Source organism: Saimiri boliviensis, chromosome 7, assembly GCF_048565385.1.
Source record: "Saimiri boliviensis isolate mSaiBol1 chromosome 7, mSaiBol1.pri, whole genome shotgun sequence".
In the NCBI taxonomy this organism is placed as follows: Eukaryota; Metazoa; Chordata; class Mammalia; order Primates; family Cebidae; genus Saimiri; species Saimiri boliviensis.
Window position 1 is genome coordinate 79,074,232 of NC_133455.1, and position 27,217 is coordinate 79,101,448.

A 27,217-nucleotide genomic window follows, 5' to 3' on the forward strand; every position below is an offset into this window, starting at 1 on the left:
TCTTCATCATCCTATAAAGTATGCATTATTGTCATCTCCTTTTTATTGATGTGAGAATTGAGGCACAGAGAAGTTCAGTTAATTGTCTAAAGTCACCCAATTACTAAGTGGAATGGCTTGAATTTGAACCCAGGCATCCTGGCTCTAGAGTCTGTGCTTTTAAGAATGTGAATCTACTGATAATAAATGGCTAGTATTTTTGAAGTTTAGGGGATACATGAATCAGAATGATAGAATTTTAACTCTTTTAGTTGTGGCTTATTATAATTCTGTATGTTTTGAGCATGCAGCTTGTTAAGGGAGAGGAAAGGCAATTGACATACATCATCAGTGCCTGCAGTGCCTGCCATTGTGTTAGGCAGTTTAAACACATCTTCTCATTCAGTTCTCCCAATAACCTTGTGGAGTAGGTAGGGTTATTCTCCCTGCCTTTTCAAGTAAGAAAATTTCCCCAGGAAGGTTAATTAACTAGTTTTTAGTCATATAGCCAGTGAATAGCAGAACTGGGACTTTAAATTTGGATCATTCTGATTCTAGTGCCTGTGATCTTCTCTACAGACTTTCTGTTAGAAAAACCGTAAACGGCATGTAGGTAATCTCCAGTTTATGTACACATAAGAAACATGTGCCTTATATCTGGTTATCCAGGATTTCTCCTTTCACCTGGCTTCTGCAGCTTGGAATTTCTACCTTTCACTCACCCCAAGGGTACTTCGGAATATGTAAATTGTAGACCATCAGCTCACCATCACTAGCATCTCTTTATGTGTCCTTTCTGCCCCTGCTGTTTTGGTTTCCTCGTTTGTTACCCATGCCTGGCCCACTGTGGTGTGTCCTCCTTGGTTTCCCCATGGCACTCCACATTTGCCATGCCACCTCCAGGCAGACCTTGTCAAGGGCACAGCTGTTCCCTCGCTCCCAATTTAAAGCCTTTTAGTGACTCATGCTTTGAAGCGGCTCAGCTGCCAGGTGAGGCCTTTGCTCTGCTCTCAGTAGCTGCCTTCCCTCGGCTCTCACTGGCTTCCTCTGGTCCTGCAACCACTCCCCCCATGCTGGTCTCACTGGTTGTGCGGAGCAACTTGCAGCTCCCCAGATAGGGCCTGCAAAAAAAACCCCACCTACTGTGGTTTGGTTTGAATCTATTACGTTAATGATATCAGTTTACAGATTAAGACCAACAGAGTCCCTTATTGGAGATAATTGTTCTTTAGTACCCAATTTCGTGGTTATGATTTCTAATGAGTATGGGTATTCTGATGTGTAGATTGTGTGTCTCATGGAAACAATAAAAATGCCACGTGAGGGTTGTGAGGCTGGGGGAGCCAAGTAGGAATGACAGGACTTACCTGTATTGAGTTCCTCAAAGTTGCTTTTGGTATTTTTAAATGTTTCATCCACAGTGGGCTTTACAATTATCAGGATTTTGCTGTTTGTTGATTGGTAATTTGAGTGATTTGATGGCAAAAGGCAACTGCCCCACTTTTGTTTTTGAGACAGGGTCTCCATCACCCAAGCCGGATTGCAGTGGGGCTGTCATGGCTCACTGCAGCCTTGGCCATGGCTTGCTGCTCCCAGGCTCAGGTGATCCTCCTGCTTTAGCCTCCTGAGTAGCTGGGACCACAGGTGTGCACCATGATACCCAGCTAAGTTTTAAAATTATTTGGAGAGGTGGGGTCTCGCTGCATTGCCTAAGCTGGTCTTGAACTCCTGGCCTCAAGCAATCCTCCTGCCCCAGTCTCCCAAAGTGCTGGGATTATAGGCGTGAGCCACCATGCCCAGCCCAACACATCTTATACCTGCAACATGTACTGTTACATAGCATGGATGCTCTAAACGAGTTCTATTTTCTGTCCCTTCTTCATCTAGGCAAATAGAATGTTGTGAAACAGCAGATGAATTCTACAGCACCATGGGGCGCCTTACCCAGGAGATGCTAGAGAACGATCTTCTGCAAAGCCATGAACTCATGCAGGTGAGTGGGCAACATGGACCAGCTTGGCTCAGGGAACCCTGGGTACTGTGGTAACAACCAGTGCCAGAGCAGCGGTCTTGAAAAATGCAGTTGGTTAGCCATCAGACTTAGTGTCTCAAATTGACCAAGAGTCTGTATATAATTTGATAAGAATCTATGTCATAAGAGGGAAGAAGTGAATGATGGATATTTGTTGTAGCTTTCCTTCAGACTGTGTTGCTTAGAAATCATTAGGCACAATATAAACTGGAAAAATATACTGGAAAAACAAAATCACCAAGTGCTTATTCTGAATTTTATTCCTAGCCTTTCTTTTCTTTTTTGAGACTGTCTTGCTCTGTCACCCCAACTGGAGTGCCAGTGGCACAATTGTTGCTCACTGTAGCCTCTGCCTCCTGGGCTTAAGTGATCCTCCCACCTCAGCCTCCTGAGTAACTGGAACTACAGGCATGTACCACCATACAGCTAATTTTCATTTTTATTTTTTGTATAGATGGAGTCTTGCCACGTAGCCTAGGCTAGTCTTGGACTCCTAGACTCAAGTGATCCTCCCACCTCAGCCTCCCTAAGTGCTGGGATTATAGGCATGAATCACTGTGCCCAACCTACTTAGACTTGGTGGGGGGAAACAGTTACTATTGGGAAGAAATTATTGAGGATAAAAAAGATTATTCTAATCAGCATTTTGATTCATTTGTTTTGCTCACATTTTCAACTCAGGTAATTATATATTAATTTTAAAGTGAAAGACTTGAGGGTTTTGGTTATTTTTTATGGCATGTTACTGTACCTCAATATCATATTCATCAAGTCTTTTAAATTGACAGCAAGCATAGAAAAAAATAGCTGATTTATTAACACTGACTTATCCATTATATTCTTTAATTTTTAATTTTTGTGGGTACATAGTAGGTACATATATTTATGGAGTACATGAGATACTTTGATACAGGCATACAATGCATAATAATCAGATCAGGGTAAGTGCGATATTCATCACCTCAAGTGTTTATCCTTTGTGTTATGGACAATCCAATTATACTTTTTAAGTTATTTTAAGACGTACAATCACATTACTATTGACTGTAGTCACCTTTGTGCTATCAAATACTAGGTCTTATTCATTCTAACTACTTTTTGTACCCACTAACTATCTCTATTTCCCTATCAACTTATCTTTCCAGCCTCTGGAAACCATCCTTCTACTGTCTGTCTCCATCATTTCAATTGTTTTAATTTTTAGCTCCCAAAAATTAGTGAGAACATTCCAAGTTTGTCTTTCTGTGCCTGGCTTATTTCACTTAACATAATGGCCTCCATTTCCATTCATGCTGTTGAAAGTGACAGAATCTCATTCCTTTTTTATGGCTGAATACTACTCCATTTTGTATATGTACCACATTTTCTTTATCCATTCATTGGTTGATGGATACTTAGTGTCCAGATCTTGTCTACTGTGAACAGTGCTGCAAAAACATAGGCATGCTTTTGATACACTGATTTCCTTTCTTTTGGCTGTGTACCCAGCAGTGGAATTTTTTGATCGTATAGTAGCTCTAATTTTAGTTATTTTATTTATTTATTTATTTATTTTTGAGGAAACTCCAACCTGTTTTCCCTAGTGGTTGTACTAATTTACATTCCCACAAATATCTACAAGGGTTCCTTTTTCTCCACATCCTTGCCAGCATTTGTTTTGCCTGTCTTGGTAAAAGCCATTTTAGCTGGGGTGAGATAATATTTCATTGTAATTTTGATTTGCATTTTTCTGGTGACCAGTGATTTTGAGCATCTTTGTTTTCTTTTTGTTTTATTTATTTATTTATTTATTTATTTATTTATTTGAGACAGAGTCTCACTTTGTCCCCAGGCTTGGGGTGTAGTGGCACAATCTCAGCTCACTGAATTGTGGGTTCAGAAATCTCTCCTGGGTTCAAGAGATTTTCGTGCCTCAGCCTCTTGAGTAGCTGGAACTATAGGTATATGCCACCATACTAGGCTAATTTTTGTATTTTTAGTAGAGATGAGGTTTTGCCACGTTGGCCAGGCTGGTCTTGAACTCCTGACATCAGGTGATCCTCCTGCCCAGCTTGGCCTCACAGTGCTGGTATTATAGGCGTAAGCCACCATGCCTGGCCTTGAGCACCTTTTCATAAGCCTGTTTGTCACTTGTGTATCTTTTAAGAAATGACTAATAAGATTATAAGAGTTATTTGAGCTCCTTGTATATTCTGGTTGTTAATCCCTTTTCAGATGAGTAGTTTGTAAATATTTTCTTCCTCTCTTTGAGTTGTCTTTTCATGTTGTTGATTGTTTTCTTTGCTGTGCAGGAGCTTTTTAACTTGATGTGATCCTGTTTGTCCTTTTTGCTTTGCGTGTCTGTGCTTGTGAGCTATTACCGAAGAAATTTTTGCCTACTCCATTGTTTTGGAGAATTTCTCCAGTGTTTTATTGTAGTAGTTTCATAGTTTAACATCTTAGATTTGAGTTTTTAATCCATTTTGATTTGATATTTGTATATGGCAAGAGATAGGGGTCTAGTTTTATTCTCCTGTATATGGATATCTATTTTTCCTGACACTATTTATTGAAGAGACTATCTTTGCCCCAATGTGTGTTTTTGGCACCTTTGCTGATAATGAATTCACTGTAGGTATACAGATTTGTTTCTGGATTCTCTATTTTGTTCCATAGGTTTACGTGTCTGCTTTTATGCCAGTACCATGCTGTTTGGGTTACTATAATAGTATAATTTGAAGTCAAGTAATGCAATTCCTTCAGTTTTGTTCTTTTTGCTTGGAATAGCTTTAACTATTCTGGGTCTTTTGTGTTTCCGTATAAATTTTAGGTTTGTTTTTCTATTTCTGTGAAGAATGTCATTGGTATTTTGATAGAGATTACATCAAATCTCTAGATTGCTTTAGGTAGTATCGACATTTTAGCGATATCGATTCTTGCAATCCATGAACATGTAGTGTTTTTTCTTTTTGTGTGTGTGTCCTCTTCAGTTCCTTTCATTATGATTGTCATTGCAGAACTCTTTAACTTCTTTGGTTATCTTAATTCCTAGGTAGTTAATTTTATTTGTAGCCATTATAAGTGAGATTTAAAAATTTATTTTTCAGATAGTTCACTGTTTGCATATTGAGATGCTGCTGATTTTTGTGTGCTGATTTTTTATTCTGAAACTTTACTGAATTTGTTGATCAGTGCTACTAGTTTTTTAGTGGAGTCTTCAGGTTTTTTTAAAATATAAGATTATATCATCTGCAAACAAGGATAATTTGACTTCTTCCTTTCTAAATTGTTTGCCCTTTATTTTGTTTTCGTCTTATTGCTCTAGCTAGGACTTCCAGTAGTATGCTGAATAACCGTAGTGAAAATGGGCATCCTTGTCATGTTCCAGATCTTAGAGGAAAGGCTTTCAGTTTTTCCCCATTCAGTATGATACTAGTTCTTGGTTTGTTGTGAATGGCTTTTATTATATTGAGGTATATTCCTTTTATACCCAGTTTTTTGAAGGTTTTTATCCATGAAACCTTGTCAAATTTTATCAAATGCTTTTTTAGTATCAGTGGAAATGATCATATGGTTTTTGTCCTTCATTCTGTTGATATGATGTACTACATTGATTTGCATATGGATAACCATCCTTGCATCCCTGAAATAAATCCAACTTGGTCATAATGAATGCTCCTTTTAATGTATTGTTGAGTTTGGCTTGCTAGTATCTTATTGAGAATTTTTCATCAATATTCATCTGAGATATTGGCCTGTAGTTTTGTTTTCTTAACGTGTATTTGTCTGGTTTTAGAGTCGGGGTAATACTGGCCTCATAGAGTGAGTTTGGAAGTATTCCCTTCTGTATATTTTGAAACAATTTGATTAGGATTGGTATTAGTTCTTTAAATGCTTGGTAGAATTCAGCAGTGAAGCCATCAGTTCCCAGGCTTTCTCTTTACTGGGAGACTTTTTATTATGGCTTCAGTCTTGTTACTTGTTATTGGTATGTTCAGGTTTTGGGTTCCTTCATTGCTCAATCTTGGTAGGTTGTTTTATGCATTTTCTCTAGATGTTCTAATTTATTGGTATACAGTTGCTCATAGCAGTCACTAATGATCCTTTGATTTTCTGTGGTATCAGTTGTAATGTCTCCTTTTTCATCTCTGAGTTTATTTGGGTCCTCTCTCTTTTTTTCTTGGTTTGGCTACAGGTGTGTCAATGTTATTCATCTTTTCAAAAATCCAACTTTTCATGTCTTTCATCTTTTGTATTTTTTTCATTCAGTTTCATTTCTGCTCTGATCTTTATTATTTCTTCTAATTTTGGGTTTGGTTTGCTCTTGCTGTTCTGGTTCTTTAAGATAGATCATTATATTTTTATATGACATTTTTCTTTTTTAATGTAGGCACTTATAGCTATACATTTCCCTCTTAGTACTCTTTCACTGTGACCCCATAGGTTTTAGCATGTTGTATTTTCATTATCATTTGTTTCAAGAAAATCTTCAGTTTCCTGTTTAGTTTCTTTATTCACCCACTGGTCACTCAAGAGCATATTGTTTAATTTTTATTTGTTTATATAGTTTCCAAATTTCCTCTTCTTACTGATTTGTATTTTATTCCATTGTGGTCAGAGAAGATAGTTGATATTATTTCAATTTTTTGAATGTTTTAAGACTTGGTTTGTGACCTAACATATTATCTGTCCTTGAGAATGATCCATGTGCTGAAGAGAAGAATGTGTATTCTGTAGGTGTTAGATGAAATGTTCTGTGAATATCTCCTAGGTCCATTTGTTTTATAGTGCAGATTAAGTTTAATGCTTTGATTTGTTGATTTTCTGTCTGGGTGATCTGTCCAATGATGAAAGTAGGGTGTTGAAATCTCTAGCCATTATTGTGTATGGGTCTATCTGTCTCTTTAGCTCTAATAATATTTGCTTTATTATATCTGGGTGCATATATATTTACAATCATTATATCCTCTTTTGCACTGACCCCTTTATCGTTACATAATGACCTTTTTTGTCTCTTAGTTTTTGTCTTAAAATCTATTTTTTCTGATAGAAGTATAGCTACTCCTACTCTTTTTTGCTTTCCATTGGCATGGAATAACTTTTTTCATCCCTTCATTTTCAGTCTATATGTATCTTTATTATTATTATGATTATTATTATACCTTAAGTTCTGGGATACATGTGCAGAACGTGCAGGTTTGTTACATAGATATACACATGCCATGGTGGTTTGCTGCACCCATCAACCCGTCATCTACATTAGGTATTTCTCCTAATGCTATCCCTCCCCTAGTCATCCACCCCTCAACAGGCCCCAGTGTATGTGTTCTCTTGTTCAACTCCCACTTCTGAGTGAGAACATGCAGTTTTTAGTTTTCTATTCCTGTGTTAGTTTGCTGAGAATGATGGTTTCTGGCTTCATCCATGTCCCTCCCAAAACAAGAACTCATTCTTTTTTATGACTGCATAGCAGTCCATGTGTATATGTGCCATATTTTCTTCATCTAGTCTATCATTGATGTGCATTTGGGTTGGTTCCAAGTCTTTGCTATTGTGAGCAGTGCTGCAGTAAACATTCGTGTGCACGTGTCTTTAGACTAGAATGATTTATAATTTTGGGGGTATATATCCACTGATGGGATTGCTGGGTCAAATGGTATTTCTGGTTCTAGATCCTTGAGGAGTCACCACACTGTCTTCCATAGTGGTTGAACTAATTTACACTTCCACCAACAGTATAAAACCATTCCTGTTTCTCCACATCCTCTCCAGCATCCTCTCCAAATTTTTCTGACATTTTAATGATCACCTTTCTAACTGACGTGAGATGGTATCTCATTGTGGTTTTGATTTGCATTACTCTGATAACCAGTGATGATGAGCTTTTTAAAATATGTTTGTTGATGGCGTAAATGTTTTTTTTTTGAGAAGTCTCTGTTCATATCCGTTGCCCAGTTTTTGATGGGGTTATTTGTTTTTTTCTTGTAAATTTGTTTAAGTTCTTTGTAGATTCTGGATATTAGCCCTTTGTCAGATGGATAGATTGCAAAAATTTTCTCCCATTCTGTAGGTTGCCTGTTCATTCTGATGATAGTTTCTTTTGCTATGCAGAAGCTCTTTAGTTTAATGAGATCCCATTTGTCTATTTTGGCTTTTGTTGCCGTTGCTTTTGGTGTTTTAGTCATGAAGTCCTTGTCCATGCCTATGTCCTGAATGGTACTGCCTAGGTTTTCTTACAGGATTTTTATGGTTTTAGGTCTTATGTATAAGTCTTTAATCCATCTGGAGTTAATTTTTGTATAAGGTGTAAGGAAGGGGTCCAGTTTCAGTTTTCTGCATATGGCTAGGCAGTTTTTCCAACACCATTTAATAAATAGGGAATCCTTTTCTGAACATTGCTTGTTTTTGTCAGATTTGTCAAAGATCAGGTGGTTGTAGATGTCTGGCATTATTTTTGAGGCCTCTGTTCTGTTCTGTTGGTCTATATTTCTATTTTGGAACCAGTACCATGCTGTTTTGGTTACTGTAGCCTTGTAGTATAATTTGAAATCAGGTGGCATGATGCCTCCAGCTTTGTTCTTTTTGTTTAGGATTGTTTTGTCTATGTGGGCTCTTTTTTGGTTCCATTTGAAATTTAAAGTAGTTTTTTTTCAATTCTGTGAAGAAAGTCAATGGTAACTTGATGGGAATTGCATTGAATCTACAAATTACTTTGGGCAGTATGGCCATTTTCATGATATTGATTCTTCCTATCCATGAGCATGGAATGTTTTTCCATCTGTTTGTGTCCGCTCTTATTTTCTTGAGCAGTGGTTTGTAGTTCTCCTTGAAGAGGTCCTTCACATCCCTTTTAAGTTGTATTCCTAGGTATTTTATTCTCTTTGTAGCAATTGTGAATGGGAGTTCACTCATGATTTGGCTCTCTGTTTGTTTATTGTTGGTGAATAGGAATGCTTGTGACTTTTTTGCACATTAATTTTGTATCCTGACACTTTGCTGAAGTTGCTTATCAGCTTAAGGAGATTTTGGGCTGAGATGATGGGGTTTTCTAAATATACAATCTAGACAATTTGACTTCATCTCTTTCTATTTGAATACCCTTTATTTCTTTCTCTTGTCTGATTGCCCTGGCCAGAACTTCCAATACTATATTGAATAGGAGTGGTGAGAGAGGGCATCCTTGTCTTGTGCTGGTTTTCAAAGGGAATGCTTCCAGCTTTTGCCCATTCAGTATAATATTGGTTGTGGGTCTGTCATGAATAGCTCTTATTATTTTGAGATACGTTCCATGAGTACCTAGTTTATTGAGAGTTTTTAACATGAAGTGGTGTTGAATTTTATTGAATGCCTTCTCTGTATCTATTGAGATAATTGTGGATTTTGTCATTGGTTCTGTTTATGTGATGGATTATGTTTATTGGTTTGCGTATGTTGAACAGACTTGCATCCCAGGAGTGAAACTGACTTGATTGTGGTGGGTAAGCTTTTTGATGTTCTGCTGTATTCGATTTGCTAGATTTTATTGAGAATTTTTGCATCAGTGTTCATCAGGGACACTGGCCTGAAATTTTCTTTTTTTGTTTTGTCCCTGCCAGGTTTTATTATCAGGATGATGCTGGCCTCATAAAATGAGTTAGGGAGGAGTCCCTCTTTTTGTACTGTTTGGAGTAATTTCAAAAGGAATGGTAGAAGCTCCTCATTGTACCTCTGGTAGAATTTGGCTGTGAATCTGTCTGGTCCTGGGCTTTTTGTTGTGGTTTGCTTTTGGTTGGTAGACTATTATACTGCCTCAATTTCAGAACTTGTTATTGGTCTCTTCAGGGATTTGACTTCTTCCTGGTTTAGTTTTGGGAGGGTGTATGTGTCTAGGAATTTATCTATTTCTTCTAGATTTTTCTAGTTTATTTGTGTAGAGGTGTTTTTAGTATTCTCTGATGGTAGTTTGTATTTCTGTGGGATCAGTGGTGATATCCCCTTGATCATTTTTTAGTGTGTCTATTTGATTCTTCTCTGCTTTCTTCTTTATTAGTCTGGCTAGCAGTCTATCTGTTTTGTTAATCTTTTCAGAAAACCAACCTCTGGATTAATTGAGTTTTTGAATGGTTTTTCATGTCCCTATCTCCTTCAGTTCTGTTCTGATGTTAGTTATTTCTTATCTTCTGCTAGCTTTTGAATTTGTTTGCTTTTAAATGTGAATAAGGGTGTCAGTTTTAGATCTTTCCCACTTTCTCCTGTGGGCATTTAGTGCTATAAATTTCCCTCTAAATGCTGCTTTAGCTGTGTCCTAGAGATTCTGGTACATTGTGTCTTTGTTCTTATTGATTTCAAAGAACTTATTTATTTCTGCCTTAATTTTATTATTTACCCATTAGTCATTCAGGAGCAGGTTGTTCAGTTGCCATGTAGTTGTGTGGTTTTGAATGAGTTTTGAATGAGCTAATTTGATTGCACTGTGATCTGATAGACTTGTTTGTTATGATTTCCATTCTTTTGCATTTGCTGAGGAGTGTTTTACTTCCAATTATGTGATCAATTTGTAACAAGTGCGATGTAATGCTGAGAAGAATATATATTCTGTTGACTTGGCATGGAGAGTGCTATAGATGTCTAGTCTGCTTGGCCTAGAGCTGAATTCAAGTCCTGAATATCCTTGTTAATTTTCTGTCTTGTTGATCTGTCTAATACTGACAGTGGGGTGTTAAAGTCTCCCACTATTATTGTGTGGGAGTCTAAGTCTCTTTGTAGGTCTCTTAAGAACTTGTTTTATGAATCTGGGTGCTCCTGTATTGGGTACATATATATTTAGGATAGTTAGCTCTTCTTGTTGAACTGATCCCTTTACCATTATTTAATGCCTATCTTTGTCCTTTTTGATCTTTGATTAAAGTCTGTTTTATCAGAGATTAGGATTGCAATCCCTGCTTTTTTTTTTTTTTTGCTTCCAATTTGCCTGGTAAATCTTCTTCCATCCCCTTATTTTGAGCCTATGTGTGTCTTTGCACATGAGATGGGTCTGCTGAATACAGCACACCGATAACTCTTGACTCTTTATCCAGATAATTTACCAGTCTGTGTCTTTTAATTGGGGCATCTAGCCCATTTACATTTAAGGTTAATATTCTTATGTGTGAATTTGATTCTGTTACTATGATGCTAGCTGGTTATTTTGCTTGTTAGTTGATGCACTTTCTTCATGGTGTCGATAGTTTTTACAATTTGGTATGTTTTTGTAGTGGCTGGTACAGGTTTTTCCTTTCCATGTTTAGTGTGCTTCCTTCAGGAGCTCTTGTAAGGCAGGCCTGGTGATGACAAAATTTCTGTTTTTCTTGTCTGTAAAGGATTTTATTTCCCCTTTGCTTATGAAGCTTTGTTTGGCTGGTTATGAAATTCTGAGTGAAAATTCTTTTCTTTGAGAATGTTGAATATTGGTCCCCACTCTCTTCTGGCTTGTAGGGTTTCTGCAGAGAGATCTGCTGTTAGTCTGATTGGTTTCCCTTTGTGGGTAACCCGACCTTTCTCTCTGACTGACCTTAACATTTATTCCTTCATTTCAGTCTTGGCGAATCTGATGATATGTGTCTTGGGGTTGCCCTACTTGAGAAGTATCTTTGTAATAGGCTTTGTATTTTCTGAATTTGAATGTTGGTTTGCCTTGCTAGGTTGGGGAAGTTCTCCTGAATAATATCCTGAAGAGTGTTTTCCAACTTGGTTCCATTCTCTCTGTCACATTTAGGTACACCAATCAAATGTAGGTTTGGTCTTTTTACATAGTCCCATATTTCTTGGAGGCTTTGTTCCTTTTCTTTCATTCTTATTTCTCTAATCTTGTCTTCATGCTTTATTTCATTAAGTTGATCTTCAATCTCTGATATCCTTTCTTCCACTTGATCGATTCAGCTATTGATACTTGGGTATGCTTCACAAAGTTCTCCTGCTGTGTTTTTCAGCTCTATCAGGTCATTTGTGTTCTCTAAACTGGTTATTCTAGTTATTAATTCTTCTAATCTTTTTCAAGGTTCTTAGCTTCCTTGCATTGGGTTAGAACATGCTTCTTTAGCCCAGAAGAGTTTGTTATTACCCACCTTCTGAAGCCTAATTCTGTCAATTTATCAAACTTGTTTCCCATTCAGTTTTGTTCTTTTGCTGGTGAGGAGTTGTGATCTTTTGGAGGAGAAGAGGCATTCTGGATTTTGGAATTTTCAGCCTTTTTGCGCTGTTTTTTCCTTATCTTCGCGATTTATCTACCTTTGATCTTTGATGTTGGTGACCTTTGGTGTGGTTTTTGTGCGCACATCCTTCTTGTTGAGGTTGATGCTATTTCTTTCTGTTTGTTAGTTTTCCTTCTAACAGGCCTGTCTGCTGCAGGTCTGCTGGAATTTGCTGGAGGTCCACTCCAGACCCTGTTTGCCTGGGTGTCACCAGTGAAGGCTGCAGAACAGCAAAGGTTACTGCCTGTTCCTTCGTCTGGAAGCCTCATCCCAGAACGGCACCTGCCAGATGCCAGTCAGAGCTCTCCTGTATGAGGTGCCTGTTGACCCCTGCTGGGAAGTATCTCCCAGTCAAGAGGCAGGGGCTTCAGGGACCCACTTAAGGAGGCAGTCTGTCCCTTAACCAAGCTTGAGTGCTGTGCTGGAAGATCCACTTCTCTCTTCAGAGTTGTCAGGCAGGAACATTTAAGTCTGCTGAAGCTGTGCCCACAGCCACCCCTTCCCCCAGGTGCTCTGTCCTAGGGAGTTCTGTAAGCCCCTGATTGGGGCTGCTACCTTTCTTTCAGAGATGCCCTGCTCAGAGAGGAGGAATCTAGAGAGTCAGTCTGGCTACAGCAGCTTTGCTAAGCTGCAGTTGGCCTTGCCCAGTTCAAACTTCTCAGTGTCTTTGTTTACACTGTGAGGGGAAAACCACCTACTCAAGCCTCAGTAATGGTGGACACCCCTCCCCCCACCAAGCTTGAGTGTCCCAGGTTGACTTCAGACTACTGTGCTGGCAGTGAGAATTAAAAGCCAGTGGATCTTAGCTTGCTGGTCTCCGTGGGGTGGGATCCACTGAACTAGAACACTTGGCTCTCTGCCTTCAGCCTCCTTTCCAGGGGAGCGAATCGTTCTGTCTTGCTGGCATTCCAGGTGCCACTGGGATATTTAAAGAAAAACTGCAGCTAGCTCGATATCTGCCCTAACAGCTGCCCAGTTTTGTGCTTGAAACCCAGGGCCCTGGTGGTGTATATACCTGAGGGAATCTCCTGGTCTGCAAGTTGTAAGATGGTGGGAAAAGCATAGCATCTGGGCCAGAATGCACCATTTTTCGTAGCACAGTCTCTCACGGCTTCCCTTAGGTAGGGGAGGGGGTTCCCCGACCCCTTGCACTTCCCCAGGTGAAACGACACCCTACCCTGCTTCAGCTCACCGTCTGTAGGCTGCACCAATTGTCTAAGCAGTCCCAATGAGATGAGCCAGGTACCTCAGTTGGAAATGCAGAAATCACCAACCTTCTGTGTTCATCTTACTGGGAGCTGAAGACTGGAGCTGTTCCTATTCAGTCATCTTGCCAGCCACCCGAGTCTGTGTGTATCTTTATAAGTGAAGTGTGTTTCTTGTAGGCAACAGATCATTGAGTCTTGTTTTTTTCATTCATTCAGCCACTCTGTATCTTTTGATTGGAGAATTTAGTGCATTTACATTCAATGTTGTTATTGATAAGGAAAGCCTTACTCCTGCCATTTTGTTACTTGTTTTCTGTTTTTTTTTTTTTTTTTTTTTTTTTTTTTTTGTGGGCTTCTCTTTCTTCTTTTCTTCCTTCCTTTCTGTCTTCCTTTTTGTGAAGATGATTTTTCTCTGGTAGTGTGCTTTCTTATTTTTTGTGTATTTGTTGTATGTTTTTGATTTGAGGTTACCATGACATTTGCACATACTATCTTAAACCTATTATTTTGAACTGATGACAACTTAACACTGACTGTGTAAACAAACACACAAAATGAAAAGTAATGCAAACTCTATACTTTAACTTGTCCCCCTGCTTTTTAACTTTATGTTGTTTTTCTTTATGTACTGTTTATGCCTTAAAAAGTTGTTCTAGTTATTTTTATTGGTTCATCATTTAGTCTTTCTACTTAAGTCAAGAGAAGTTTACATACCACAGTTAAAGTGTTATCCTAAACTTGTGTTTTTCTGTGTGCTTGCTATTACCAGTAAGTTTTTTACCCTCACATGCTTTCTTCTTGCCCATTAACATCGTTTTCTTTCAGATAGAAGAACTCTCTTTAGCATTTCTTATAGGACAGGTCTAGTATTGATGAAATCCATCAACTTTTGTTTGTCTGGGAAGGTCTTTTTTCTTCCTTTGTACTTAAAAGATATTTTCGCTGGATATACTACTCTAGGGTAGTAGTTTTTTTTCTTTTGGCACTTTAAATATGTCATGCCACTTTCTCCTGGTTATGCTACTTTTTCCTGGTCTATAAGGTTTCCACTGAGAAGTCTGTTGCAGACATATTGGAGCCCCATTGTAAGTTATTTATTTTTTTTCTCTTACTGCTTTTAGGATCCTTTTTTTATCCTTGACTTTTGGGAGCTGGATTGTAAAATGCCTTGAGGTAGTCTTTTTTGGGTTAAATCTGTTGGTGTTTTATAACCTTCTTGTACTTGACTGTTGATGTACTTCTCTAAGTTTGGGAAGTTCTTTGATATTATCTCTTCGAATAAGCACTCTCTCCCTATTTCTTTCTCTATCTCCTCTTTAAGGCCAATAACTCTTAGATTTGCCCATTTGAGGCTATTTTCTAGATTCTGTAGGCATGTTTCATTATCTTTTATTCTTTTTATTTTCACATAGCCTGTCTTTAAAGCTCACTAATTCTTTCTTCTACTTGATCAGTTCTGCTGTTGAGAGACTCTGATGCATTTTTAATGTGTCAATTGCATTTTTCAGGTCCACAATTTCTGCTTAATTATTTCAGTCTCTTTGTTAAATTTAAATGATAGAATTCTGAATTCCTTCTCTGTGTTATCTTGAATTTATTTGAGTTTCCTGAAAACAGCTATTCTGAATTCTTTGTCTGAAAGGTCATCTATCTCTCTTTCTCCAGGATTAGTCCCTGGTGCTTTATTTAGTTCATTTAGTGAGGCCACATTTTTCTAGATGGTGTCGATGATTGTAGATATTTTCTGGTGTCTGGACAATGAAGAGTTAGGTATTAGTCTTCACAATCTGAGCTTGTTTGTGCCTATTCTTCTTGGGAAGGCTTTCCAGGTATTAGGCCATTCTTGCATTGCTACAAAGAAATACTTGAGACTGGATAATTTATAAAGAAAAGAGGTTTAATTGGCTCATGGTTCTCCAGGCTGTGTAAGGAGCATGACCCTGGCGCTTACTTGGCTTCTGTGAAGGCCTGGGGAGCTTTTAATCATGGCAAAAGGTAAAGAGGGAACAGACATATCACATGGCCAGAGCAGGAGAGAGAAAGAGTGAGTTAAATGGGGGGAGCTGCCACACACTTTTAAACCAGATCTTATGTGAACTCAGCAAGATTTCACTTATCACCAAGGGAATGGCCCAAGCCATTCATGAGGGATCTGCCTTCAAGATCCAAACACCTCCCACCAGGCCCCACTTCCAACATTGGAGATTATAATTCAACATAAGATTTGGATGGGAATAAATATCCAAATTATCACCAGGTCTTCCAAGGAACTTGGGCCCCAAGCCCAGTAATGCTGTGGGTTTTTTTTTTTTTTTTTTTTCCCCAGACTTGTAGAGGTACCACTTCTGTGGTCTCTGAGAAGATATGGAAGAATTCTCTGGATTACCAGGCAGAGACTCAATTCTTTTCCTTTAATTTCTCTGAAACATATGGAGTCTCTCTGTGTTGAGCCTTCTGAAACTAGGGGCATGATGATGCAAACACCCCTGTGGCCACTACCACTGGGACTGTGCTGTGTCAGACCTGAAGTTGGCTCAGCATTGAGCCTTCCCTTCAGGGCAGTGAGATCCCCCCAGGCGCCAGGTGTGTCTAGAGATGTTGTCTGGGATCCCGGGATTGGAGTTTAAAATCTTAGCGGTTTACTTGATGTTAAATTCTACTGCAGCCAAGCTGTCACTGAAACTACAATACAAAGCTTTTCCCTCTCTTCCATCTCCTTACCTCAGGCAGATGAGCCTCTACCTGTGGCCACCACCACCACTGGTCCATATGGGGTTCTGCTGGGCCACCACCAATGTTTGCTTACAACCCAAGGGCTCTTCCATCAGCTTATGGTGAATGCTGCCAGGCTTGGGACTCACCCTTCAGGGCTGTGGGCTCCCCCTGGCCCAGGGCAGGTCCAGAAATACTGTCCAAGAGCCTAGGCCTAGACTCAGTGACCCCAAGAGCCTACTGTTGCTCTACCCTACTGTGGCTGAGCTGATACCTAGAGTGCAAGAAAAAGTCCCCTTTACTTTTCCCTCTGCTTTTCTCAAACAGAATGAGCCTTTCACTATAGCCACCACAGCTGGTAATATGCTGGGTCTCCCCTGAAACCAGCATGTCTCAGAGCTCAGGGCCCATGGCATATTCCCTGGATATTGCTGGTTGTTATTCAGGGTCCAAGGGCTCTTTAGTCAGCAGATGATGAATCCTGCCAGTGCTGTGTCCTTCCCTTTAAGGCATCGGGTTCCCTTTTGGCCCAGGCTGTGGCTAGAGATGTCATCTGGGAGCTAGGGCCTGGAATAGGAGCCTGGTATTTTGCTGCCAGAGTAATGATCCATGCTTATTGCTTTGGTCATTTCCTTGCTCTCTAAGTCCTTCAGCACTTCCTTGTTACTAACTACAGTAAATAAAATGCTTCAGCCTCATTTTCTATACTCTATATTAACTTCTCCAAATATTTATTGAGGACTTCTAAATGTCAGGTAACGTGCCAGGTGCAGGGACACAGAAGGAAACATGGGCTCTTTCATCAGGAGCCAACAGTCTCCTAGAGCAGTGTGGAAAGTACACTGAGTGGGCAGAGGGGCTGGGGGCTGAGGAAGAGAGAAGACCTCATCCAGCCTGGGGGGAAGGGGTGGAGCGAGTTGGAGGAGAAGTCAGGAAAGGCGTCCTTGAGGGAATTTATGTCTGGTTTTACCTTTACAGAAGAATAGGAGTTGACTAGGCTCTGTGTATGTGTGTGTGGGAGGAGGGGTGCACATATGTATGAGGATGTGTGTGTGTGTGTGTGTGTGTGTGTGTGTGTGTGTGTGTTGAAGGCTCTGTTGCAGAGCTGAGAGCAGCATGTGTCAAGACCTGTTGATAACATATTGCATGAGTGTGAGGGGGACTGCCAGAAGGCTGGAATTCAGGGGTTGGCTCATGGAAGACCTCAATGCCTTGTAAGGCGCTTGGACTTGATGTTTCAGGTCAGTAATTCAGTAATTGAGAGAGTCTCCTTGCTGGAGTTTTAGGGCTTCTGTGGGCCCTTTGGAAAGGGGAATAGAAGAGCCGTGGACCTGAAAGATTTTAAGGAGAGGAGGGAAATGGTTTGAGTTGTGTTTTAAGTCAACTCCATGGGGACCTCTGTGAAGGATGGATTTCAAAGGGACAATCTGACAGCAGGAAGGCCTGCAAAGAGGCAGTGAAAGGTGGAAACAGAATGGAACAGTGACAGTACTTACAAGGTGAAATTAACTGGACTTGGCGATAGAAAAGGGATACAGGGATGAAAGAAAAAGTAATAGGGGAGAAAGGGCAACCCATAATCTCCTGGCCTAGAAGGAAGAGGGTAAGTTTCTGAGGGGAGGAGGATGGGTTCATTTTCAGATAGATTGCTTTAGAGGTGTACTTTGATTGCCCAGTTCCTGACCTATCCAAAGCTGTTCCCGCTATTTCACAGACTGACTCTATGGCACTAGTCACAGCCCTGTTCCGACCCAGGCCTCTATAGACCATGATCATTCCTGTGACAGGGCTTGTGGTCCCTCTGATGGTCCATCTGTAAAAATCCTATTTGCCCACCTGGATGCCGCTCAATCTCTTCTCTCTCCCACTCCCACAGCCTCCGTTATCCCAGCACTCATGAACGATGGCTCCTCTGTACTCCTCTAGTACTATCCAGTACTAAAGATTCTTATTTTTGTTTGTTTGTTTGTTTATTTTGTTTTTTGAGACAGGCACTCACTTTGTCATGCAGACTGGAGTGCAGTGGCGTGAACATGGCTCACTGTAGCCTCGACTTCCTGGGCTCAAGTAATTCTCCCACCTCAGCCCCCCTGAGTAGTTGGAACTATGGGCATGTACCACCCGTCTGGGCTAGTTTTTAAATTATTTATAGAGATGGGGTTTCACTATGTTGCCCAGGCCGGTTTTTAACTGGGTTCAAGCAGTTCTCACTCCTTAGCCCTGCAGGTAGCTGGGACTACAGGTGCATGCCACCATGCTTGGCTAATTTTTTAAAAATGTTTTTTAGAGATGGAGTTTTGCCATGTTGCCCATGCTGGTCTTGAACTCCTGGGTCTCAGGCGTGGCCTGCCTGAGCCTCCCACAGTATTGGGATTACAGGCATAAGCCACGACACCTGCTCTGTTTTTCAAGTACAGGTATTGATTGACTTACGACCTATGCAACTTACGACCTATGCAACTTATGACCATTCAACTTTATGACTACAATCGCTAGCCACGACTGCTCCGTGTCTGGGAGCGCAAACGTTGCCCAGCTGGGCATACGACAGTGCGGACCAGCTTCTGGCAACACTACCATCTCCGCATGCACCATTTCAACTGTACATATAGCCTACTCAACTTATGACCAAATCATGTTACGACCGTTCCACAGTCCCGGCCGTGGTCGTTAAGTCCAGCACTAGCTGTATGTTAATTTTTTTTCCCTTAAAGTAGCATGTTCCTTAATGTTAGGGGCTTCAGAAACATCTAGCTTAGTGCGAAGAAGACAACGGTTACTCAATGAATACACAGAATCATGAATGTTAGATCTTGAGGTTGTGGTTTTCTTTTTTTTCTTTTTTTTGAGATGGAGTCTCGAACTGTTACCCAGGCTGGTGTGCAGTGGCGCAATCTTGGCTTACTGCAACCTCCACCTCCCTGGTTCAAGCAATTCTCCGGCCTCAGACTCCCAAGTAGCTAGGATTACAGGCACCCACCACCATGCCTGGCTAATTTTTTTGTATTTTTAGTAGAGACAGGGTTTCACTATGTTGGCCAAGCTGGTCTTGAACTCCTGACCTTGTGATCTGCCCTCTTCGGCCTCCCAAAGTGTTGGAATTACAGGCGTGAGCCACTGTGCCCAGCCAAAGTTGTGGTTTTCAAACTGGACTGTATAAGAAACATCCCAGGAATGTATGAAAATGCAGATAGTTGGCCCATGGGTGGTTCTGATACAGGTGACTTTCAGACAACGTTTAGAGAAACACTGGCTTAAAAGAAACTTAAAGATCAACTAAGCGAATTCTGTCACTTTGGAGAGAGGAAACCACGAGCTGGTATGTGGGCAAGTTGCCGGTTTCTCATGTTGCCTAGTGGAAGACCCAAGACTGCACTTGGGTCTCTGACTTCTAGCGGAATGCTTTTCCTCCCATCCAACACACTGCTTCCACCTATTCAAAAGATGTCTTTCTAAAAGCTGAAATCCTCTTTAGAAGAATAAGGCAACATCTCCTTTCACTTACAGTTTAAACATTGCCAGAAGGAATGAGATGTGTTGGATGCCATCTTTGTTCTCTGGGAATTTCCAATCTTAGGTATCAGGAGAAGGAACCACTTCTTGATGCTGCTTAAAGCAAAAGAATCCTAGAGGGAGAACTGTGGGCTGTGGATTGATTGATGGGATTCCATTTTAGTAGCATCTCTCCTGTCGAGGAAAACATCTGTGTGAAGATGAACTAAGCCTAATTTTGTGCAACTCATGTTTTCCTGTTTCTTGTAAAGGATATCAGCAATTACAAAATATAAAGTGTTTTCAGTAGTGTCTAAATATAAATGTCTATTTAAGTATATGTTGGTAGTTCAGATAGTAAATAGACTTGTTAATTTTCCTTGACATCATAGAATGTTCAGGAGAGAAATGGTGAATGTCATTTCAAGCCACTCTCTTTTCTACATTCATTCTTTAAAGAAAGACATTTAGTACTGTCAGCAAACCTGAAATAGCACCAGATGAAAAATGTGGGCTGAATGTAAGGTCTTTATATTTGAGCCGAAGAGATGAAAGCATTCTGCCCTTTCAGTCTTTCCCTTTACTTTCAGTTCTAAGTGCCATACTGAAAATAATATGCTGGGTTTCTCCCCTTGTAGAGCACTGTTTTCTTACTAGCCATGGTCATTTTCATGTTTGTTTAATTTTTTTTAATTGATAGTGTTAAAGAAATTGGGAGAATGCTGATTAAATCATGTACCTGGATGTCAGTAGGACTTTTGACATTGCCTCTTGTAAATTCCTTGAGGGCAGTGTAGAGAAAAGTTAGATGCTATTATTAGGGTTTGTTGGTGGTTGGGAAACCTAACCCAAAGTGTTTGTGACTGATTTCCTGTTGTCTGGCAGGAGATCTTGCGTACTGAGAGGCAGAATTTTCCTTTGCACCCACTCTGTTCACTTTTTTCCGTCAATGATGGGGTGGAAATTAAGGGAGTAAATGCTCGTTCAATACAAGGATCATGTTTGATTAATTAAATTGAAACCGTCTGTCCTGCAAAATACTGTGTGCCCATAACTGAAAGTGCTTAAGCTGTGTCTTTGTGGTCATCCGTTAGGGATGCTCTAGAAGGGACTCCTGCTTGGGAGGGAGGTGGAACATGTTTGGATTCTTTTTTAACCCTGTGATTCTATTACTGTACCATATTTTGGCTCTAAGATGATGAGTCAGATATCTTTCTTGTAATCTGTTGTAAATCTCTGACTTATCAAGGTGGAAGCCTAAAGGTATAGGGCACCCTGAGTGCCATGTCGGTGTGCCAGGGATGCTTATGCTCCTGAAATAAACATGCCTTCAGACACGAGGCCTTCAAATAAGTGAGTGAATATTTGTGAAAAGCTACTATAAACAACTTTGTTTCAAGAATACTGATTTCTTCTTTGATGGACTAAAAGTCAATGACAGAGAGAGGAGGACTTGAAGTAGAGGATGAAAGTCCAATGGAGCTAGTTTTCTTTTTGGTCAGGTGTTTTTAGCTCAGTGACCCCTGAGGGATCTTGCTCAGAGCCTAGACTATCAGTCCTGGGGCAGGGCAGAGTGAAGGAGAATGAGGATGTCCTTCCATGTTCCTCTCTTATGAACTTCCTTCACAAGTCTGGATGAGGGAATTTACTGATACCTTGTTACAAAACTGGCAAAATGAAACACTGGTGAATCTTTAGCTCATTATCCTACTTATTGTCTTTTATAAGACAGCCTATTTCACTTGTAAGGAATTTTGAAATTCTTAGCATCAAATATCTCGTCTTTTAAAGTTGAGTCCAAAGGACATGGGTTTCTTAAATGTCTGAACACATTTCTAAACTGTTGGGGAGAAAAAGAATCACATGAACGAGAATTGATTCTTGGCCCAACTGTGGGATCACATTTGGGGTGTGATGGTCAGATAGTTAGGCCGATGCAATTCCTGTCCAGCCCCCTGGAGAAGGTGCTGTGCTCCTGACTGGCTGCTGAGGAGCTCAGGATTTCACATCTCTTGCATTCCCTCAAAGGGGTATGTGGAGCTAACACATGACCATAAGAGCAAGAGGGGAAGAATTCTGCAGTGGCAGCGAGGTAACTGTTGGATACCTCTGTGAGATCAAAGAATGTGAGAGTGCTTCTGACTACATTATTTTAAAATTATATGAAGTATTTTGGGCATACAGGATGTATTAAGAATAATACAATGAAATTTACATACCCCCCACTCAACTTGAAAAATAAAAATTAACAACCACAGGAAAACACACTCATCTGCGTCTCCCTGATCTTATCCCCATCTCCTCTCAGAGGTAACCAGGATCCTGAGTTTCACACCCTTTATTTATTTATTTATTTATTTATTTATTTATTTATTTTTTTGAGACGGAGTTTTGCCCTTGTTACCCAGGCTGGAGTGCAATGGCGCGATCTCGGCTCACCGCAACCTCCGCCTCCTGGGCTCAGGCAATTCTCCTGCCTCAGCCTCCTGAGTAGCTGGGATTACAGGCACGTGCCACCATGCTCAGCTAATTTTTTGCACTTTTAGTAGAGACGGGGTTTCACCATGTTGACCAGGATGGTCTCGATCTCTCGACCTCGTGATCCACCCGCCTCGGCCTCCCAAAGTGCTGGGATTACAGGCTTGAGCCACCGCGCCCAGCCCCCTTTATTTTTTAAATGAGGAAAAGGAAGCCCAGAGAGGCGGGGAACTGGTTTAATTTCACACTCCAGACTAGTGAGAGCCACAAGATGCCTTCTGCTTCTTTCCTTGGGGCACAGTTTATTGTTAGTAAACCTGTACTCCTTCTCAGCCTTTTGGGTATAATCAAGTCTGTAGTGTCTGTGATAAGACAGCTTAGAGATTATGTTTGCAGTCCCTATCAGCTGTGTGGCTTTGCACAATAAGCATGGAGAATTGAAGAGAAGGAATTTTAGCCAACATTTACTTGTTTGGAATCTTGCGCTGGCATGGTAAAGTATAAAGGGATACCATGACATCTGGGGACAGTCAGATGTACAGGTTCTTAGAATAAAAATTGTAGGGGACTGTCATGATGGTGGCACTGAGCTATAAAATGAAAGAGCATCACAGTCAAACTCCTTTCACAGCTTTCCTTTTGCTACATGCCCAATGAGACATCTTCCGAGCCTTCATAAAAGCAGACCTGCTGAAATAAAAAATACCACTTTAAAACATTTTCCTAGGAAAGCATTATCAGGATATTTCTTTGGCTTCCTGGGAGAAATGAACATGTGATTAATAGATATTTTCTGGTGAATAAGAACCAGGATTGAAGAAACATGTTTGGAGCTATTAAATTTTAATAAAAATAAATCAAACAAAATTACTTTTCTATTGCTGATAGAATGATACATAATTTTGAAATTCCGGTGGAAGCACAGGTGTTTTACCCCATTTTTATTTATAGATCTTTAACAGCCTAGGCTTTACACCCTGTCACTTTTTTCTTGTCTTTTTTTTTTCCTTTAAAAATAGCACCTAACAATTTTCAACTAGAACTCATCCACACACATTTAAAAAGGTGGTATCTTTGGAGAAAACCTGTAGTCGATCACAAGATCATCCACTAGACTGAATTTTATCCAGAAGGCTGACCTGGCATTAAATGTTTAAAAATCACCAGAGCTGTGAAAAGTAAGCACTACCTGGGAAGATTTGTGAGTTCTTTAATTCAGAAGAGATAGGAAGCTGTGGATTTTTTGCATTAATCCATTTATTGCATAACAGGAGGAAATCAGACTGCCCAGGATTGCCCACGCTTGTTTACCAGTTGGAATGCCCAGCTGCAGCTGGGTTGATTTGACAGCGCACAGGGTTGGGTTTAATCATCTTCTTTTGTCCGTCTTGAAAGCAGATGTTGAAGTGGAATCTCTCCACCTGCTGTATAAGGAGCAGTATCTCCCTCTTCACACTCGACTTCATAAAACCTTACTGTCTTTCCAGGATTGATAAGAGTTGGTGAAGGCAACTGTTTCAGACTTGGCATTTTTGCTTTTGTTTTTCAGACTGTTTATTCCATGGCTCCGTTCCCTTTCCCACAATTGGCAGAGTTGAGGGAAAAATATACCTACAACATTACACCGTTTCCAGCCACAGTTAAACCCACCTCAGTTTCTGGGTAAGGTTTTTTAATTCCTTGTTGTTTTCATGATGGAAGACTTAATATCTTAATTTGTTATTGTGAATTAATATTTATGAAGCCCCAGAAATCTGTTAATTTGGCACTTAGAATCTGAATGTCCCTTTCCAAATGGTTTTGACTTGAACTCAAGAGAGATTTTTAAAAGTGTACTTTCCAGAGGAATTTGGAACATAAACTGAAGAGATATTTAGTGACCTCACAACTTATCTAATGATATCAAGTATTAAAAATCTCAATAGTTAAAATGGTGTGGAACCTGTATACAGATACACAGATAAGCTAATTTAAAAACTGTAAAGACCAGAAATTGACAACAATATATACAATAGTTTATCATATGAAAAATAGGCATATTGAATCCACGGTGGAAAGTTACACTATTTAGTAAATGGTGATGGGATGAGAACTAATTTGGAACAAAACTGAGAGTCAAACCTCATACTATATGCCAGGATAAATTTTGTATGGATGAAGAAGAAATGAAATAATAAAATTAGCATAAGAAAATGTGGAAGAATTCCTTTAGTTCTTTGGAATTGGGAAAGCCTTAATAACTGACTCAAAATAACAAAAAGGAAAAATATTTAAGTACTTTAAATATAATTTTCTGGATGGCCCAAACCAAACCAAACCAAACCAGACCTCTATAAGTCGACTCAAAAATATCTGTGGAAAGGCTACTTTTAACTTACCATGCAAAATAGGGACTGATATTGCTAATATATAAAACTCCTAGAAATCGATAAGAAAATGGCCACCCAAGCTGGATGTGGTGGCTCATGCCTGTAATGCTAGCACTTTGGGAAGCTGAAGCAGGAGGATCACTTGAGGCCAGGAATTCAAAGCCAGCCCGGGCAACATAGCAAGACCCTGTCTCTACAAAAAATACAAAAATTAGCTGGGTGTAGTAGTGCAACCTATAGTCCTAGCTACTCGGGAGGCTAAGGCAGGAGGATTGCTTGAGCCCAGGAGTTTATAATAGTATAATATTGGAAACGACTCAAGTGTATGTCATTAGCAGCTTGGTTTCACACTATGGGCTGTGTACAACCAGTACAGCTGTAATAAGAGGAAGCTCTGTGTATGAATATGGAAAGGTTTCTTTTCTTTCTTTGTTTTTTGTAAACCTTGCTCTGTCACCCAGGCTAGATTGCAGTGGTACTATCATGGCATACTGCAGCCTTAACCTTCCAGGTTCAGGTGATTTTTCCCATCTCAGTCTCCTAAGCAGCTGGGACCACTGCCGTGCACCACCATGCCTGGATAATTTTTAAATTTCTTGTAGAGACGGAGTCTCGCTATGTTACCCAGGCTGGTCTTGAACTCTTGGGCTCAAGCAAGCCTCCTGCTTTGGCCTCGAAAAGTGCTGAGATTTTAGGTGTGAGCCACTGTGCCCAGCCCATAAAGATTTCTTATATGAATAAAGGCAAGATGCAGAAGAGCGTATTATAGTATGCTAATAGTTACACAAAAAGAAGAGAACAATAAAAGCATGTAGTCATATTTGCTTATCTGTGCACAGAGAAACTGAAGAATACATAAGAACCAGTAACAATGGTCACCTGTGGGAATTAGGTGGGAGATTCCCACAAGTGACCATGGTTACTAGTTTCAATGGGCAGAAGTTGGACAGAGATGGGAGGGAAACTTCTTATAATCATGTAATTATATATAATTTTGTTTCTTTTGAGATGGAGTCTTGCTCTGTCATCGCCCAGGCTGGAATGCAATGGTGCAGTCTCAGCTCACTGCAACCTCTGCCTCCTGGGTTCAAGCAATTCTCCAGCCTCAGCTTCCTGAGTAGCTGGAATTACAGGTGTGCACCACCACGCCCAGCAAATTTTTGTGTATTTTTAGTAGAGATGGGGTTTCCCTGTGTTAATGATATATAATTCTATGTTAATTATATTTATGGTATTTCCATGTAACTTTATTATGTTTTAAAATACCATGGTTTTCTTTGCATATTTCTTTTTTGTCTTTTATGTTTTCCAAGACGCCATAGTAAGGTCAGAGACAGCGATGAAGAGAATGACCCAGATGATGAGGATGCTGTTGTTAATGCAGTGGGATGTCTTGGACCTTTCAGTGGGTTCTTGGCTCCTGAACTGCAGAAGTACCAAAAACAGATTAAAGGTAAAGAGATGGCTCTTGATTTAGATATCACGATGTATTGGTTTATTATAATAGGGGTAATATTATTGTGTCTTATAGATGCCTCAGTAATTTTCTGAACTGGTCACAACCATTCAAAGTCTTTATTAGGCTAGGCGTGATGGGTCATGCCTGTAAGCCCAGCACTTTAGGAGCCTGAGACAGGAGGATCATTTGAAGACAGGTGTTCGAGACCAGCCTGAGCAACATAGGGAAGCCTCTGTCTCTACCAAAACAAAACAAAACAAAAACAAAAACATTAAAAAGTCATTACTAGGCTGGGTGTGGTGGCTCATGCCTGTAAGCCCAGCACTTTAGGAGCCTGAGACAGGAGGATCATTTGAAGACAGGTGTTCGAGACCAGCCTGAGCAACATAGGGGAGACTCTGTCTCTACCAAAAAAACAAAACAAAAACAAAAACAACAACATTAAAAAGTCATTACTAGGCTGGGTGCGGTGGCTCATGCCTGTAAACCCAGCACTTTGGGAGGCTGAGACGGGTGGATCATGAGGTCAGGAGTTTGAGACCAGCCTGGCCAATATGGTGAAACCCCTTCTGAACTAAAAATACAAAAATTAGCTTGGCATGGTGGCGTTTGCCTGTAGTCCCAGCTGCTTGGGAGGCTGAGGCAGGAGAATCACTTGAACCCGAGAGGCAGAGGTTGCAGTGAGCCCAGATTGCACCACTATACTCCAGCCTGGGCAACAGAGTAAAACTCTGTCTAAAAAAAAAAGTCGTTACTAAAAATATCTTCTCTGTTACTTTGTCTTTTTATCATTTAAAGAGTTATCTCTGTATTATGTGTTACATGCATAATACACATTTCCTTTTCTCTGTGGTGACTTTTGCTCCCATTCATTGGATTCAACCTTGCATGCTAAGTTCCTTAGCAGAGCCTGGCATATACTAGATGCTTAATATATTCCATCTGAGTTTAATTTACTTTATTCCAGACTGACTTCTCTTCCAATAGTATTAGACTTTAAATCAAAACACTATGGTCACCTCTACTTGAATTTCTTGAGTGACAAGAAACTCTTTATTTCAAAAGACACTTTGCTAGATTCTTCCCCTTAGTCCATGGTTTCTAGTCACAAAGAGATAATTTCCACCTACCCATTCTACTAATAGTTCTTCTCTTTGTTTTTTTCTATTTGAAGGCATTGCTCTTTATTAACTGACCAGATTATAAAAATAATCGCGGTAGACCCCTTAGTTCATCCTTCTAATAAGCCTGTAGCTCTTCTCTTCCCCACTGCCAGCATCTCTACCTTCTTCAAAATAGGA

General features: G+C 40.1%; 1 protein-coding gene across 2 annotated transcripts in view; it reads left to right on the forward strand.

Annotated features, from left to right (window-relative positions):
* The window catches only part of TBC1D30 (TBC1 domain family member 30), a 95,831-nt gene that overhangs the window by 56,878 nt on the left and 11,736 nt on the right, over window positions 1–27,217 (forward strand). For both annotated transcript variants that reach the window (XM_039472438.2, XM_003926528.4), the window contains 3 exons: window positions 1,867–1,972; window positions 23,638–23,750; window positions 25,771–25,910. In XM_039472438.2, coding sequence (XP_039328372.2) covers window positions 1,867–1,972; window positions 23,638–23,750; window positions 25,771–25,910 — 359 coding nt within the window. The remainder of the gene's footprint in view (window positions 1–1,866; window positions 1,973–23,637; window positions 23,751–25,770; window positions 25,911–27,217) is intronic.